Below are 13,786 nucleotides of genomic sequence, written 5' to 3' on the forward strand. Positions count from 1 at the left end.
GTTCGCCTGCTTCTTATCTCCCTGTTGGTTGTTTTTGGGCTTTTGCATAATATGTCAGCATTTACATTTAGTATATTTCTAATAGCACCCTTTGACATTTAAGCTGGTTCTTTATTATATTGCGGGGAACATGAAGGAATCCACTTTAGCGGTTCAAGCATGTTGACTTTCTCCTGCTAGCACTGTCTAGTCATAATGAAACATTTTATAACTTGTAATCTTTCTGTGTGTCTGTGTGTGCACTGCAGGTTGGGAGGGTGATGAGGCGACTGTGATACTTATCTCTGTGATATTGCACCAAATATTGTATAATATTTCTATTCAAAGGCTGTCAATGACAAACAAGAGTTTCAAATGTTCTATTAAATGGAAAAGGTGTGCTTGAAAACCTGAAAGGCCTTGAATTTAATCTATGAAATGATTTATAGATGTTTAATTATGAGGGTATTTATAGATGCTGCACAAACATTGAACTTGAAACCTGCTGTATCAGAAAATAGATGATTTTGAAACAGTCTAAGTATCACAGTCTATATGACATCAGCAGCCCTGTGGAAATTCCCATCCCTATATATTGTATGTGCACGTTTGCATGTTTTTTTTTGTAGAAATATGGGCAATTTGATCAGCCGCTTCTTAATAATGCTTTTAATCTTTACATTTCTATTTATGAGCTGACCCTGTTGCTGCTTGTAACTTGTCATAAAATCAGTGGTTCTCAAACATCTTTATGCCAAGGACCCCAAAATGGAAATGCATTTGGCTGTGGACCCCCATTTGAAAATATATAATATATTGTGCGAGGGTTCCCCATACAAGATTTTTTGTATGGGTTGATTGATTGTGCACTTGATGATCGGCTATCTTCAAATTACAGTATATAGGGTTAAAATGTTTGAACCGATTTTGTATTCTATATTAACAGAGGGGGGGAACCCACTTTGAGAACCACCATGGCATAAATAGATAAGCATGCTTACAACTGTGGAAATATCCTTCCTGAGTACAAACTAACTTGACAAACAGGATAAAAGAGCGCTGTTCTCTCACGTCTCTGTATGACTGTGGGGCTGTATGGGACCATGTGTGGTGTACTGTAGTTGTTGGCTGGTACAGTTCTCTGTGGTGAGTAAAGCAGTATACTGTATAACGTTGTGACATCACCCTCTCTGTCATCCCCCCCCCCCCTCTTGATCAGTTTGCTGGAGAGCAGTAACCAACAAGATGAAGAGCACTGTCTGATCGCCCGCTATGCTGCCAGGCTGGCTGCGGATGCCGCGGTGAGACCCGCAGGACAGGATCTGTCTTTGACATTGTATGCTGTGCATGGAATATCAGCTTTTTCCATTGTCAGAATTCAGAGAACACTCATATTCACACGGCTACTATTTTGCTCTAATGTTATACTTGTGGGTTGGGGCCCCTGAGTATGACGGAAGAGCAAAATGGCCACTGTGTGAATATGGACAATTGTGATTGTTGCTGATGTTTGAAAATGTCCAGTCAGGCGTTGATGCTGTTTTCAGAGGTTCTAGGAAATAATCAATATGAGATTTAATATGGTGGTTTTCTTTAACTTTCCAAAATCTTCCAAAATAGCAAAAATAGCAGATCTAGAAGGAAAAAAACGTAGAAAGTTGAAATACGGAGATAAGAGTCTTCTGCCCGACAGCAGCGATATGAGATATGGGATGAGGTAGTACAGCAGGCTGACATCATGTCTCCCACTTGGCTCCAGCAACAGTCTCAGCAACAGCAGAGAATCCCCACAGACCTGGGCTGCTCTCTGGATGCCAACAAACAGCAGAGGCAGCTCATCGCTGAGCTAGAGAACAAAAACAGGTCAGTGTTGACTGCATTTGTGATACTGAGTGCCTCTGTTCGTCTTTCCACCATCCTCTTGATTTAAAAAAAAAATCTCACTGTTTGACTTTTGAAAAAGGGGACACCCACTCAGACAAATTGATTCGCATCGAAGGCTCACTTTATTGAATGTTATTGATGTTGCCTCAATATTGATTGATGTTGGAAGGCAGCGATTCAGGAGTCCTGAATTGGTGTTGGCTAGTTCGCACTCTCACATTGCATTGCATTGCATTGCATTGATGTTACCATAATTACCATAGTTTTCATGTATTTCAGACCTGTCGTTTTGAAATTGAGATCAGATTTGGTTGGGGGGGAAACAAATAGTTTTACTTTCCCTAACAAGTATTATGCGGAGTAAACGGTATACAGTAAATGATTGTATAGATCTAGAAAGGCGACACAAGTTAATATTTTAAATGATTAACACTTTTTAAATCCTCAATGGTGTTTAGTTGCTGCTCCATTGGTGGAGAGTATGTGAAACAGCCTTGTACAATGTGCGTGTGTGTGTGTGTGTGTGTGTGTGTGTGTGTGTGTGTGTGTACGTGCGTGCGCGTACGTGCGTGTGTGTGCCACAGAGAGATCTTGCAGGAGATCCAGCGACTGCGGCAGCAGCATGAGCAGGCCTCCCAGCCTCCACCTGACAAGGGCCAGCAGAACCCCACCCTGTTGGCTGAACTCCGACTTCTCAGGTAAAATCTGGATGATATGAATTAGAGCAGTGGTTCTCAATCTTCTTAATTCCAACGACCCCAAGTCACAGACTCCCATTTGTGTTAGTTTACAGTAAGTGGGGCAGGTTGGGCAGGCAGCAGTGGCTCAGGTGGTAGAGAGGTCGCTTGGGAACTGGAAGGTTCCCAGTTCAATCCCGAATGTCAACCCAAACTCCATGGTAGTGATTGTTCTAGAACTCCATATATGGATCTGAATGATTTGTTCATGCCTGATGCCATGACGACACATTGATGTTAGACAACACACTCCATATTTGGGTGTAGCTGCATTGGTAAGTCCTCATGGTAAATGCTAAATGGTTCAGCTATTTTTATCCAAGCTCTTTACATAAATTGTGCATTACATTAAGCCATATTCATACACCGATGGCAGAGGAAACTGCACCAAAGCACCAACCTGCACATCGGGAGCAATTAGGGGTTCAGCGTCTTGCTCAAGACACTTCAACACTAACTTGGGGGGAGCCTGGGATCGAACTGGGTACCTCACTGTTCCCATTCGACCTCTCTACTGGCCACTGACTCTAGCCCTGAGCCACTACTGCCCCTTATGGCTGAGTCATAGTGACATAGGATTTTGGAGAAGTTCATTCATTGATGCTACTAGGTGCACTGTATCATTATACCGCATTTCTTTTGCTCTCTGTCAGGCAACGTAAAGATGAGCTGGAGCAAAGAATGTCTGCTCTGCAGGAGAGTCGCAGAGAACTCATGGTACAGCTGGAGCAACTTATGATGCTACTCAAGGTACCGTATGCTGTTTCATCTCCACTACTGTTTCCACCACAGCAGTGGTGGAAAAATAATTACAAAATATTGTAATTAGTGAAAAGAAAAGATGAGTGTTAAAATGTGTTCATTTACTTCCTTCTGTAGTTTTTGAGATTTTAGCGATAAAAAAAGAAAGAAAAAAGGCATACAAGTGGCTAAATATGGCTTTTTAAATACAATAAGCCGGTGATTTCTTTATTACTATATTTACATTAGCACTACTAGCCCCCATAAGTCACATCTGCCCATGAAAGACTGCGGTGCATCTTGGGAATGGGCTCATTGTGCCTAAAAAGACTATTTTGCCATACGCATGCCCCCACCCACTGAAATCATAGCAGACATATACAAGCTCACAATGCGTGATGCATTGTGAGCTTGTAGATCGGCTATTTTCAAATAGTCTAAATGTATACGGCTGGAATGTATATTTTGTCATAATAATCAAAATCTGCAAAGTAATCAGTAACTGAAGTTTTCAAATAATTGTGGTGGAGTAAAAGTACAATATTTGCCTCTGAGATGTAGTGGAGTAGAAGCAAAAGTACTTTACAATACAAACCCCAAAATCAATCCTCCAGTTCTAGGCAACACAGAAGAGGGGGAACTTTTTTTTTCCACACAACTCCTCTAAGTTGTTAATGACATAGTTCAATATTGAAAATGGGTGGTCTTCCCCTTTAAGTAAATAAATGTACTTGGTTACTTTCCACAACTGCTACAGTAACAGCTCCCTCTTCATGATCAAGCACTACAGATAGATGTGAACTACCAAAAATGGCCATTAGAGGGCACACTTCTTCAACAAGAAGACATAGACCAACCAAGGAGATGGCTTGTTAATAAAAGTCTTCTATCTCACACATCATTTCTGCCATTATTACACAACAGCTATTGGTCAGCTTTTTAAAGCATCCAATACATGTCTTTCTAGACTCCACACAGGAGTAGACTTGGGGTTGTGCTCCATTTCAACATGTAAAGACATGTGTAAGAGGGATAATCTCCAGAGTGAGATTATCTTTAGCAGTCAATAACATCATGGGGGCTGTGACTACTTACTGGTTTAAGTGGTAAGAACGTCAATCTGATCAATCCTGGAAACCATTCAGTTAAAAAAAAAAAAAAAAAAAAAAGAAGTAGAAACTCTCTTGATCTAATTAGCCTAAAAGGATCAATACCAAGCCATTAAATATGCATGAGGAAGATACATGCTCATCACAGTCTGGAGTCTGGATTGTTAGAAATGCCCACATGTAGGGTTTTGTCATTTCATGAGTGATAAAAGAACCTTGGCCCTTTTTTGACAGGAGGAAGAACGGAAACAAGCTGTAAGTTTGGCAAGCCTGGGCCCAAAGTCAAACAATCTTAAAAACACAGACTCATTGCATGTGTACATAAGAGCATTATGTTTGTGTTTGTTTTTAATTGTGGCAGTTCTCTGATATCTAGTAATTTAGGAAAGTATGTGGCACTAATAGCATGTACCGTATTTGAGCAATATTGACATAATATAATAAATAAGCCTAATGACCTAACAAAAATAAACTTTGGCATGTTCATGAGGTTTATTTCTCACTAAGACAGTTTATTATTTTATAATTGGATTACTGATCATTAGGCAAGGTAAGCTTCTTAGCAGTCCGTAGATTAGTTTAAGGTTTTTGGCTGAAAATATTTCAGTCCATATTCCACTGTATGGGAATGTGACAAATTATCACCTGGGCATTCATGATTAACCAACCTTGAGCAACACTGAATGCCCAGCCGATACACACATTCTCATCCCATTTTGTGGCCAAGGCACATCAGTGGACAACTGTGCACAACTGTATCCTAGCGAAAATAGCCAATCTACTCTTCTTGCGCACAGTACTAAATGCTGAATTAGTAAATAAAAAAATATGTTATAACCTTTTCTTTATTTTTATATATTGCAATAACAACGTAGTCACAAAAATCACAAGGCACACCTAGACTTGACTCACAGCACGACAGTATGACTCGGCACACCGTGGAGGAAGCACTGCTCAGTTATTATGTTGATCCCTAACAATTTGAAGCGATGAGTTGCTGTGAAGCCAATGGCTACAGATTAACCTCTTTACAGTATATGAGCGACTTTTCTGTTTTCGCTCTACATAAAATATCTTCTTGAAAATAGCAGATTGACAAGCTCACAATGCGGCGCAACAATCTGCTATTGTCTGTAAAGGTTTTCCCAGAATACGGATTTTACTGTAATGAAAAGCATTATTTATTTTAGTTTATTTGAAAAGTAACAACCAGCTGAGAATATGTCACAAAAAAGTCCAAGACTTATTTTCATTGTGGTCTCCTTACAGGTAACAAATACATGTCGTAACACATGAGTGACATGTACAATAAATAAAACAGAAATATTTCAAGACAAGAAACATTAAATTACCTTTAAAACAACGCAGATTTAGTTAATGAACTCTCAGCTGCTGCCTCCTCCACCAGTTGGTTTCTCCACAGAACAACTCCAACAAGGTGAGGGAAAATGCTACACATTTTGTCTCTAAAACTCTTCCATGTGTTTCAGACTCAAGGGACTGGTTCTCCACGCTCCTCACCCAGCCACACGGCCAGCCGACCCATCCCCACACCTATACACTCAGAGTCTGCTGGCACAACCCCGACTCACACACCGACACCTCAGGACTCACTCATGGGCGTGGGAGGTGACGTGCAGGAGGCCTTTGCTCACGGTAACACAGTGAGACATAGTATTGCAGTGGTTCTCAACCTTTTCAGGCATTGACCCCCAAAATAATCATATTTTAACTGGGGATCCCCCACCCTGACGAGCACTAAGAGTTGAGGCATTACATTTTGTATAACATTCTATTGTGAAAATAGCAGATCTACATGCTCACAATGCCTAGCGTTGCGAGTCGTTGTGAGCATGTAGATCGGCTATATTCACAATTTCTGCCTCTAGTATTTGACAATTTGGCCAATGTTTAATTTATCATTTTAGTGGTATTAAAAAGTCTTTACATGTGTCACTTTAGAAATGTACAGACACCCTGTATACACTTAAAGGTGTATTCAGTGATAATGAAAGTGGCTGGGGGTCATCTTGTCCCTTTCTGGCCTTAGAGCGTGGAAATGTTTCGTTTTTTATTGATTTTTACACCATTATAATGTTCTCGTTTTGATCATTAGACCCAATCACTGAATATCGGTAGGCCTACGTCTCCAGCTTCAGGATATGTATGATACTGATTTACTACCAGACTGTGGCATTTTATGAGTTCAGTAGTTTACAATCTAGGCATTTAGCAGACGTTCTTAATTCAGAGCGACTGTGGTTCACAAAACTTTTATTTTGACTATCATAGCTAAACATCATAACATAACTACGGTCATACTCTACCCTGATTGGTCAAGGACAGGCTGGCCACCTCTGAAAACCGAATCTAGCTATGCTCGTATCACAGGCCATGGTGGAAGTCCTTATGGTCCTTATATGGTCAGCATACATTCTAGTGAGGAGAATGAATGGAAAATGTACCAATTATATTTTTATTTGAATGAAATACAATCATTGAATATACCTTTAAACTTTATGTTGGTTTGTTTACTGTTGAGTGAGAAAACAATGTTGCACATTAAGTTAATCATCTGGCGACCCTCCAAAATAATTTGGGGACCCCCCTGGGGGTCCCGACCTACATGTTGAGAGACCACTGGAGTAATGCACAGTACGTCACACCAGTGGTTCACAACCTTTTCTGGATCAGGGCCCACTTGAAAATCTCGCGGCCCACCCATCTGACCACTGTTGCATACTCCACTTTTAGAGCCAAATTTATTTTCTTAGGCTCTGTCTAAATGACTTTATTCAGAGGTTCGGGGGGCGGGTACCATCATTAATTCGGCTGTTCGGTGCTGCAGAGATTTTGTGACTCCCTGAACCGAACCAAAATATTTTTTTGAAGCGGTGACTAGCCGCTTCCAATGTATGATCATGTCTGTCCCATGCCTTGTCCTCACTCACTCACTCACTCACCGTCCAGTACGAACAGGATCTGCGCATGCGCGCGCGCGCGCGAGAGAGAGAGAGAGAGAGAGAGAGAGAGAGAGAGAGAGCCGAGAGAGCCAGACAGAGCAAGCGATGCTGATTTCTAAACCGAAAGTGAAACTTACAAACCGCACGGTGAAAACAGAGAGAGAGAGAGAGAGAGAGAGAGAGAGAGAGAGAGAGCACGTTGCGGTAAAAAAAAAAGAAAAAAACACACACACACACACACACACACACACACAACACACCAGTAAAAACGGGACTCATAAAATGTCCCTGGGACCCATCTGAATCAAAAACATAGATCTGGAACTGCTCTAATTCACCGCTTCAGTTCGAACCGAGGTTTGATTTTTCTCTAAAAGTGTAGTATGCATCAGCCCTAACACGGCAGCCACGGCGTTACGTGGTCTAATGGGTGGGCTATGTGCATTTTCAGAGCATGTTGATTTGAATGATCAATCAATCAATTGTGATCTGGCTTGGATCAATGGAACAAATGTAGTATATGTTTATTTCCTATTTATCGGTAACACAAAGAAAACTCATTTTCAGAACTCATGTTTTAAAGAAATACATTATTCCTTTTACGGAATGGAGCAGCAATTGTAGCCATAGAGAAGGGGAGTGGAAATGGTGAAAGAAAAACCCATGATTGATTGACGCTTCACTGCATCATTAGATTGCTGACAAAAGTTGAAACCAGCTTTTTTTGGCACGTTACAGCACGCCCGTCATAGAGTGTCGGCTGTCACTTTGTAGCTTTATGTCACTGGCTTCCATTTAAAATGACTTGTAGCTTTGTTGTTGCTAGTGTGAACGCAGTATCAGGATAAGGATAAGGAGAAATTATCACTGAGGATTTTTACTGTGCATATACTGGCTGGCAGTATATGTACAGCATTGTTTATACTGGCAGTAGTGTGACTGGAAAGTGGTGAGTGCTCTGCAAGTGCAAAAAGCAACAAATCTTCTCTGATCCATAGGCCCAAGGAGGAATTTGAGAAATGACCTTCTCGTTGCTGCTGACTCCATCACCAACACAATGTCATCATTGGTTAAAGAACTAAATTCAGGTGAAATTCTATTTTCTTGTTACCTGAAATGCTTTTCGCATGTTTTTTTCAAGTGTTTCAATATTGTATTAATCTGTATCTTTGTCTGGTTTAGAGGGTGGGAGTGAGACGGAGAGCCTTGTGGATTTGGATTCGGACATGATAACCTCGACCACTTCAGATGCCTTCCTCACAGAGGTTACCACTACGCCACGGTACCTATAATAAGTTCAATGTATGCTGTTTATGTAAATGCATATCATGGTATCACCCGCTGTCCAGAAAACATTGATTTCAGGACTGAATATTGGCACTGGAGCAACTCTGAACAACTTTGAACAAAAACCTGACAACGTTGTAGTTTTTGCTCTGTGACAAACTCGTCACCCCTCATTTCCCCACTTCCATCAATGGCCAGCCAGTGGAGATGTGGAAAGCATCTCTGCATCATCCTGGGCAATGAACTGAGCTTTGATCACAATATCACAGACTTCCATAAACATTGCCAACAAACACTCTCCTCCTCACCTCCTGCTACTTCTGGATGGGGAGGGTGCGTCAACTCTGTAAATCTGCCTAAATTGTCCCAGTACCCGAGAAGGGACACGCCTCGGTCCTCAATAACTACAGGCCAGTTGCTTTGACATCACATGTCAATAAGAGACTATTATTGCGACACCTGAAACTGTGGGTGAGTGACTACCTCTAGACCTTCAATTCACGTACCAAGCGAACATTGGGACAGCACTGTAAGAATTATGTTCTTCGACTTCACTGCCTATAACACTACGGCTAGCTGAGAAGCTCACAGTGATGCAGGGGGACTATGGCTTACTACTGTACCTCACTGGCAGACAGTAACACATTAGACTGCTTCCCGTCAGTTGTGCTAGTGTACAGGTGCCTCCTAGGGCCCAGTCATCCTTCCGGTTCACCCTCTCTATACCTCTGAGTTCTGCTTCAGCTCGATGTCATTGTCAGCTGTATCACGGGTGACAACACGATTGAGCACAATGCCCTGGTGGAGAGTTTGTGAAGTGGAGTGACAGTAATCACCTCTGGCTCACAGTCAAGACAAAGGAGCTGGTGGTGGATTAACACTCGAGCAAAAGGATAGTTGTCCTAACGTCCTGATACATCATGACAGGACTGTACTGATACTTTTATTATTAATATATTTCCACACTGATCCTGTATGGTGTGGATACCTTATCTTGCATATTGCTGTATATTGTTATTGTTTACTTACCTTTTGCATTGGTGACATAGGCAATATGACACGGATACTCATGTGTCTTTTAGAAATTAAATGTTGGATGTCCCAGAACTTTCTCAAGTCAAAATCGGAGATCCTCTTTGGCCCACCTTATTTCCACCATCCCTTTCCAATCACATCTTGGCAATCTGTCAAACAATGCCTCTGCCCACAATCTAGGTGTGATGTTTGACTTTGACTTTAAATTATTCTGCAATTAACTAAAGTTGTACAATCATGTTTCTTCCAACTACAAAACATTGCTAAAATTAAGTAATTTTTATCATTTGGCCTTGAACAAGTAATCCATGCTTTCATCTAATCACGCCTAGACTACTGCAACTTCTCTGGTCTAGGGGGGGCTCAGCAAAAAGGTGATCTCCCATCCCATCTTCAACTGGTGCAAACGTCTGCAGCTAGGTTACTAACCAAGTCTAAGAGACATGACCACATCACACCGATTCAAGCTTCCCTTCACTGTCTGCCTTTGAGTTTCAAAGTTGATTTTAAGATTTCACTGATGACTTTTATCCTCCTTTATACAGCTTTGATATGCTGGAACTGCATAAACCGGATTAATTGACTGTTGTTGTTTATCCCTATGGATGTTTTTGTTATCTTGGCATTGTAAAGCACTTTGTAACATTGTTTTCGAAAAGCTTATAAATCAAGTTTATTATTATTTGTTTCATTGCCTCTGGCAACTGAATCCCTTTGGGGGTACCATAGCATTATTGAATCAATCCTCTTGTACTTTGCCACCTGCTATTTCACCATGCTCACCCTTACCAAAAGAAACAAGCTCCTGAAAATCATTAACCACTAAAACCCTACACTTTATTGACCGGGATCCCCCAGCTGTCTATACTTTGTCCCCTCCTTTTTCCCCTGCTACTCTACACCAAATATCTTCATCAAAAATAGTAAATCTACATACAGTAGCTGTTGTGTGACGCATTGTGAAATGTAAACAATAAAGCAGCGTTACTGACACACATTAGCTTCAAGCCGAGGTAATTTGAATTAGCCAGGAATTGGGAGGACTTGTGTACTAGGTGATTTTAGTTTTGTCATCGACGACTGCCAAAATTCAGATCAAATTCTAAGGAATTCTTTATTGTTGTAGTAAAAGTGTTACATACTTATTTGTGAGAGCTGATGACTTTATCTGCTATGTTTGATAGGGGCAGTGCTGTTGCAGATGAGGACAGCTACGAGACTGACCTGGAACGACAGCTGGAGGGCGAGCTGAAAATGGAAGAGCTAATGAAGCACAGACCAGAGGCAGAGAAAGCCTGCATGGTAAGAGATGCGAGAACATAACAAGATAAGTCTCAGAGGCTCAGTCACAGTACAATAGTTCGAAAGATTGGAACAAAATAAAGAAATATGTTTTTTAGTATGGCAAACTGCTTAATTTATGTTATAACTAACATCTTTGTGCTTGTAATTTCCATGCTGTGTGGATTAGGTGACATTGCAGCAGTGACCATGTTAATCCTGATGCCTGGTAGGTAATACAGGAACTGACAATCTCTAACCACTTGCAAACCTTTTGGTGGGCATTTGCATTACACAACCCACATTCATAATGCTCACAATATGTTAGTGAATTTAATTCACCAACAGAAAACCAAATAAAGTACCATTATGGTATTAAGATATATTATTCGTTGGTTTGGGATCAACGATTCCTTGTTATGGTCATTTATGCGTTGAAGCCCTGAACATAATCCACAATAATAACCTATTTGTGGATCTTCTCTGGATTAGCCTCCTTTTGTACATTGTAGTTAAAACTGGAAAACTAGCCAGTAATCCAGTAATCCCCCAAATGTCTGATTTATTTAACAGATGCCTGTCTTTATTCAACAGATTTTCATAACTTCTTCAGCCCATAATGCACATGATTTTGTCTTTATTTTGTTTCTGTTTCATCTTTTAATCCTAGGACCTCTGGTATTTTTGCACCATCATACTGTATTCACTTTATTCTGGCAACCAATAAAAATAGACAATTCACTTCACAGGTCAGTGATATGAGAAGAAACGAAAGTTGAAGACACTGGAAGAAGTGTAGAGAGTGGTGAAGACATGAAGAATCAAAGTTGAAGACACTGCTAAATCCAACCATAGAATACATTTATGTAAAGATATATTTTTTATTCAACCACATATTTAAGATAATACTGTGAATTGATATGGAGAGATTATTAACAACTGAGCTATTATACTGACTATTATACCACAGGTGCCATAAAATCATAACTTTTCGGGAAGTTGGGGGGGGGGGGGGGGGGGGGGGGGTATGAACTGTTAAGCAGTTGTGCAAAAACAGTAACCAAGTCATAGAGGTGGGCAAACCTGGGTTCATTAAAGTGGATCTCACTCAAGAGTTGAAGATTTACAATAACTTGTAAATAATGACCAGATTTGCCCACTAGTACATGGATTTTGTACCGTTTGTTGCTTTTCATTGGCTTTTGAATTGTTTGACTCAATGTCTCTCTTATGGATATGCCAGACAATTGTATTGATCGATTTGATTTAATACATTACTCATGATCATGTGCACTTAGCTGATAGGATAACCTTTCAAAGCAGTCCATTCAAAGTGTCAATGCAGTACTGTATGCACCATAACATTGTACTTGTTCAGTAGAAGTGCAGGTTTCCTTCACTGATAAGAGATTTAGACCATACTAAATCTGCTTCTTGGAAGAGGGCTTTCATATTGTTTCATACAATATGAAACTATATCATATTATATAGTTTCATATTAACTATACTAACTCCTACGAATGTAGTGTCAATTGAATTGATTCTGACAGATAGATTTGAAATTCAGCAGAGAAATCTTATGAAAAAATAAATCTGTAGTGAGGAATAATGTTCAAGATTGTTCACATTCAATGGTTTACATTGGCAGCCGGCAGGGGCATTGAACAATTACTTTTTACTATCAGTAGTTCATGAATTGTTAATGTTAGCTCTTTTTGACAAGATCTGTAGTTATATTATTTTTTAATTTTTTGACCAAACAGTTATGCTTTCACAAACACTACATCTCTCACATAGAGATCACATACACGCATTGGTGTAGTTTCTCTGTGTGTGTGTGTGTGTGTGTGTGTGTGTGTGTGTGTGTGTGTGTGTGTGTGTGTGTGTGTGTGTGTGTGTATGCGTGCGCGCGTCTTTGTGTGTGTGTAAAACTTTACCACTTTAGGAAAAGTGGCAAGCCAATCTAAAATCATAAATGTGTGAAATATATCTAGTATGATTTTTGAGCTATAGTTCATACCAGTGATTTTGCATGGTGGTGATGCATAATAAAGTGTTGTTGACACAATATGACAATTTAGTCGTCTATGAACTCCTTTCTTTTTCCATTCCAGATATGGCACACTTCGATTGCCTTGGGTTGGAACTGCACATTTATTAACTGTCATGAGTGCACTGTTCACTGCTTTCAATCTATTGTCTATAATTCATCACATAGACCCACTGTCTGAGCTAACATAAAATCACTCAACTAGGACTAGATCCCGCTGTCATGTGGATTTTGGCAATAGGACTTTTCCTTTCTCAAGTACAGGCAGCAATGCCATTCAGAATAAATATATCAGCCTATGACAACCAATATTAGTCTTTATTTTGAACTCTCCTGAATATGTCTGGCTGGGTCACAAGAGAACAATTACGGTATTACAGAAGTTTACAAATCTACAATAATTAACTCTTGATCTCACAAAAGCCAAAGCCAGGCTATATAGGCTACTGTAATAGCCTGCTGCACTATGGTCTATGGAGAACCTTTTTCCAAATGGTTTATTAACACAGGCCTGTGCAAGAAGTCTTTGACACTGCTTTTCTCTAAAGCAATGTGGTAAAACAACGACAGACCTTGTAACAAAGCAATGGAATGTCTTGATCTCTGGAGCTACAGTACGTAGAATGTAGGCCTGTCTTAATAAGTAGGCCTAGGCTATGAATGACTGGGTCTTCACCCAAACTATAAACACAAAATACTCTTGGGAAGCAGACACATTCT

The 13,786-nt window shown here is 40.3% G+C and overlaps 1 protein-coding gene across 1 annotated transcript in view; it reads left to right on the forward strand.

Annotated features, from left to right (window-relative positions):
* The window catches only part of dtna (dystrobrevin, alpha), a gene marked incomplete at both ends in the record, with an annotated part of 27,237 nt that extends 16,013 nt beyond the window's left edge, over positions 1 to 11,224 (forward strand). Inside the window, 10 exons of the mRNA XM_080725753.1 lie at positions 1,199 to 1,280; positions 1,739 to 1,842; positions 2,448 to 2,561; positions 3,254 to 3,350; positions 4,685 to 4,705; positions 5,941 to 6,106; positions 8,412 to 8,501; positions 8,596 to 8,695; positions 10,920 to 11,037; positions 11,207 to 11,224. Coding sequence (XP_080581879.1) covers positions 1,199 to 1,280; positions 1,739 to 1,842; positions 2,448 to 2,561; positions 3,254 to 3,350; positions 4,685 to 4,705; positions 5,941 to 6,106; positions 8,412 to 8,501; positions 8,596 to 8,695; positions 10,920 to 11,037; positions 11,207 to 11,224 — 910 coding nt within the window. The remainder of the gene's footprint in view (positions 1 to 1,198; positions 1,281 to 1,738; positions 1,843 to 2,447; positions 2,562 to 3,253; positions 3,351 to 4,684; positions 4,706 to 5,940; positions 6,107 to 8,411; positions 8,502 to 8,595; positions 8,696 to 10,919; positions 11,038 to 11,206) is intronic.
* Positions 11,225 to 13,786: the final 2,562 nt, after the last annotated feature.

Source organism: Nannobrachium achirus, assembly GCF_963921795.1.
Source record: "Nannobrachium achirus genome assembly, chromosome: 5".
NCBI lineage: Eukaryota > Metazoa > Chordata > Actinopteri > Myctophiformes > Myctophidae > Nannobrachium > Nannobrachium achirus.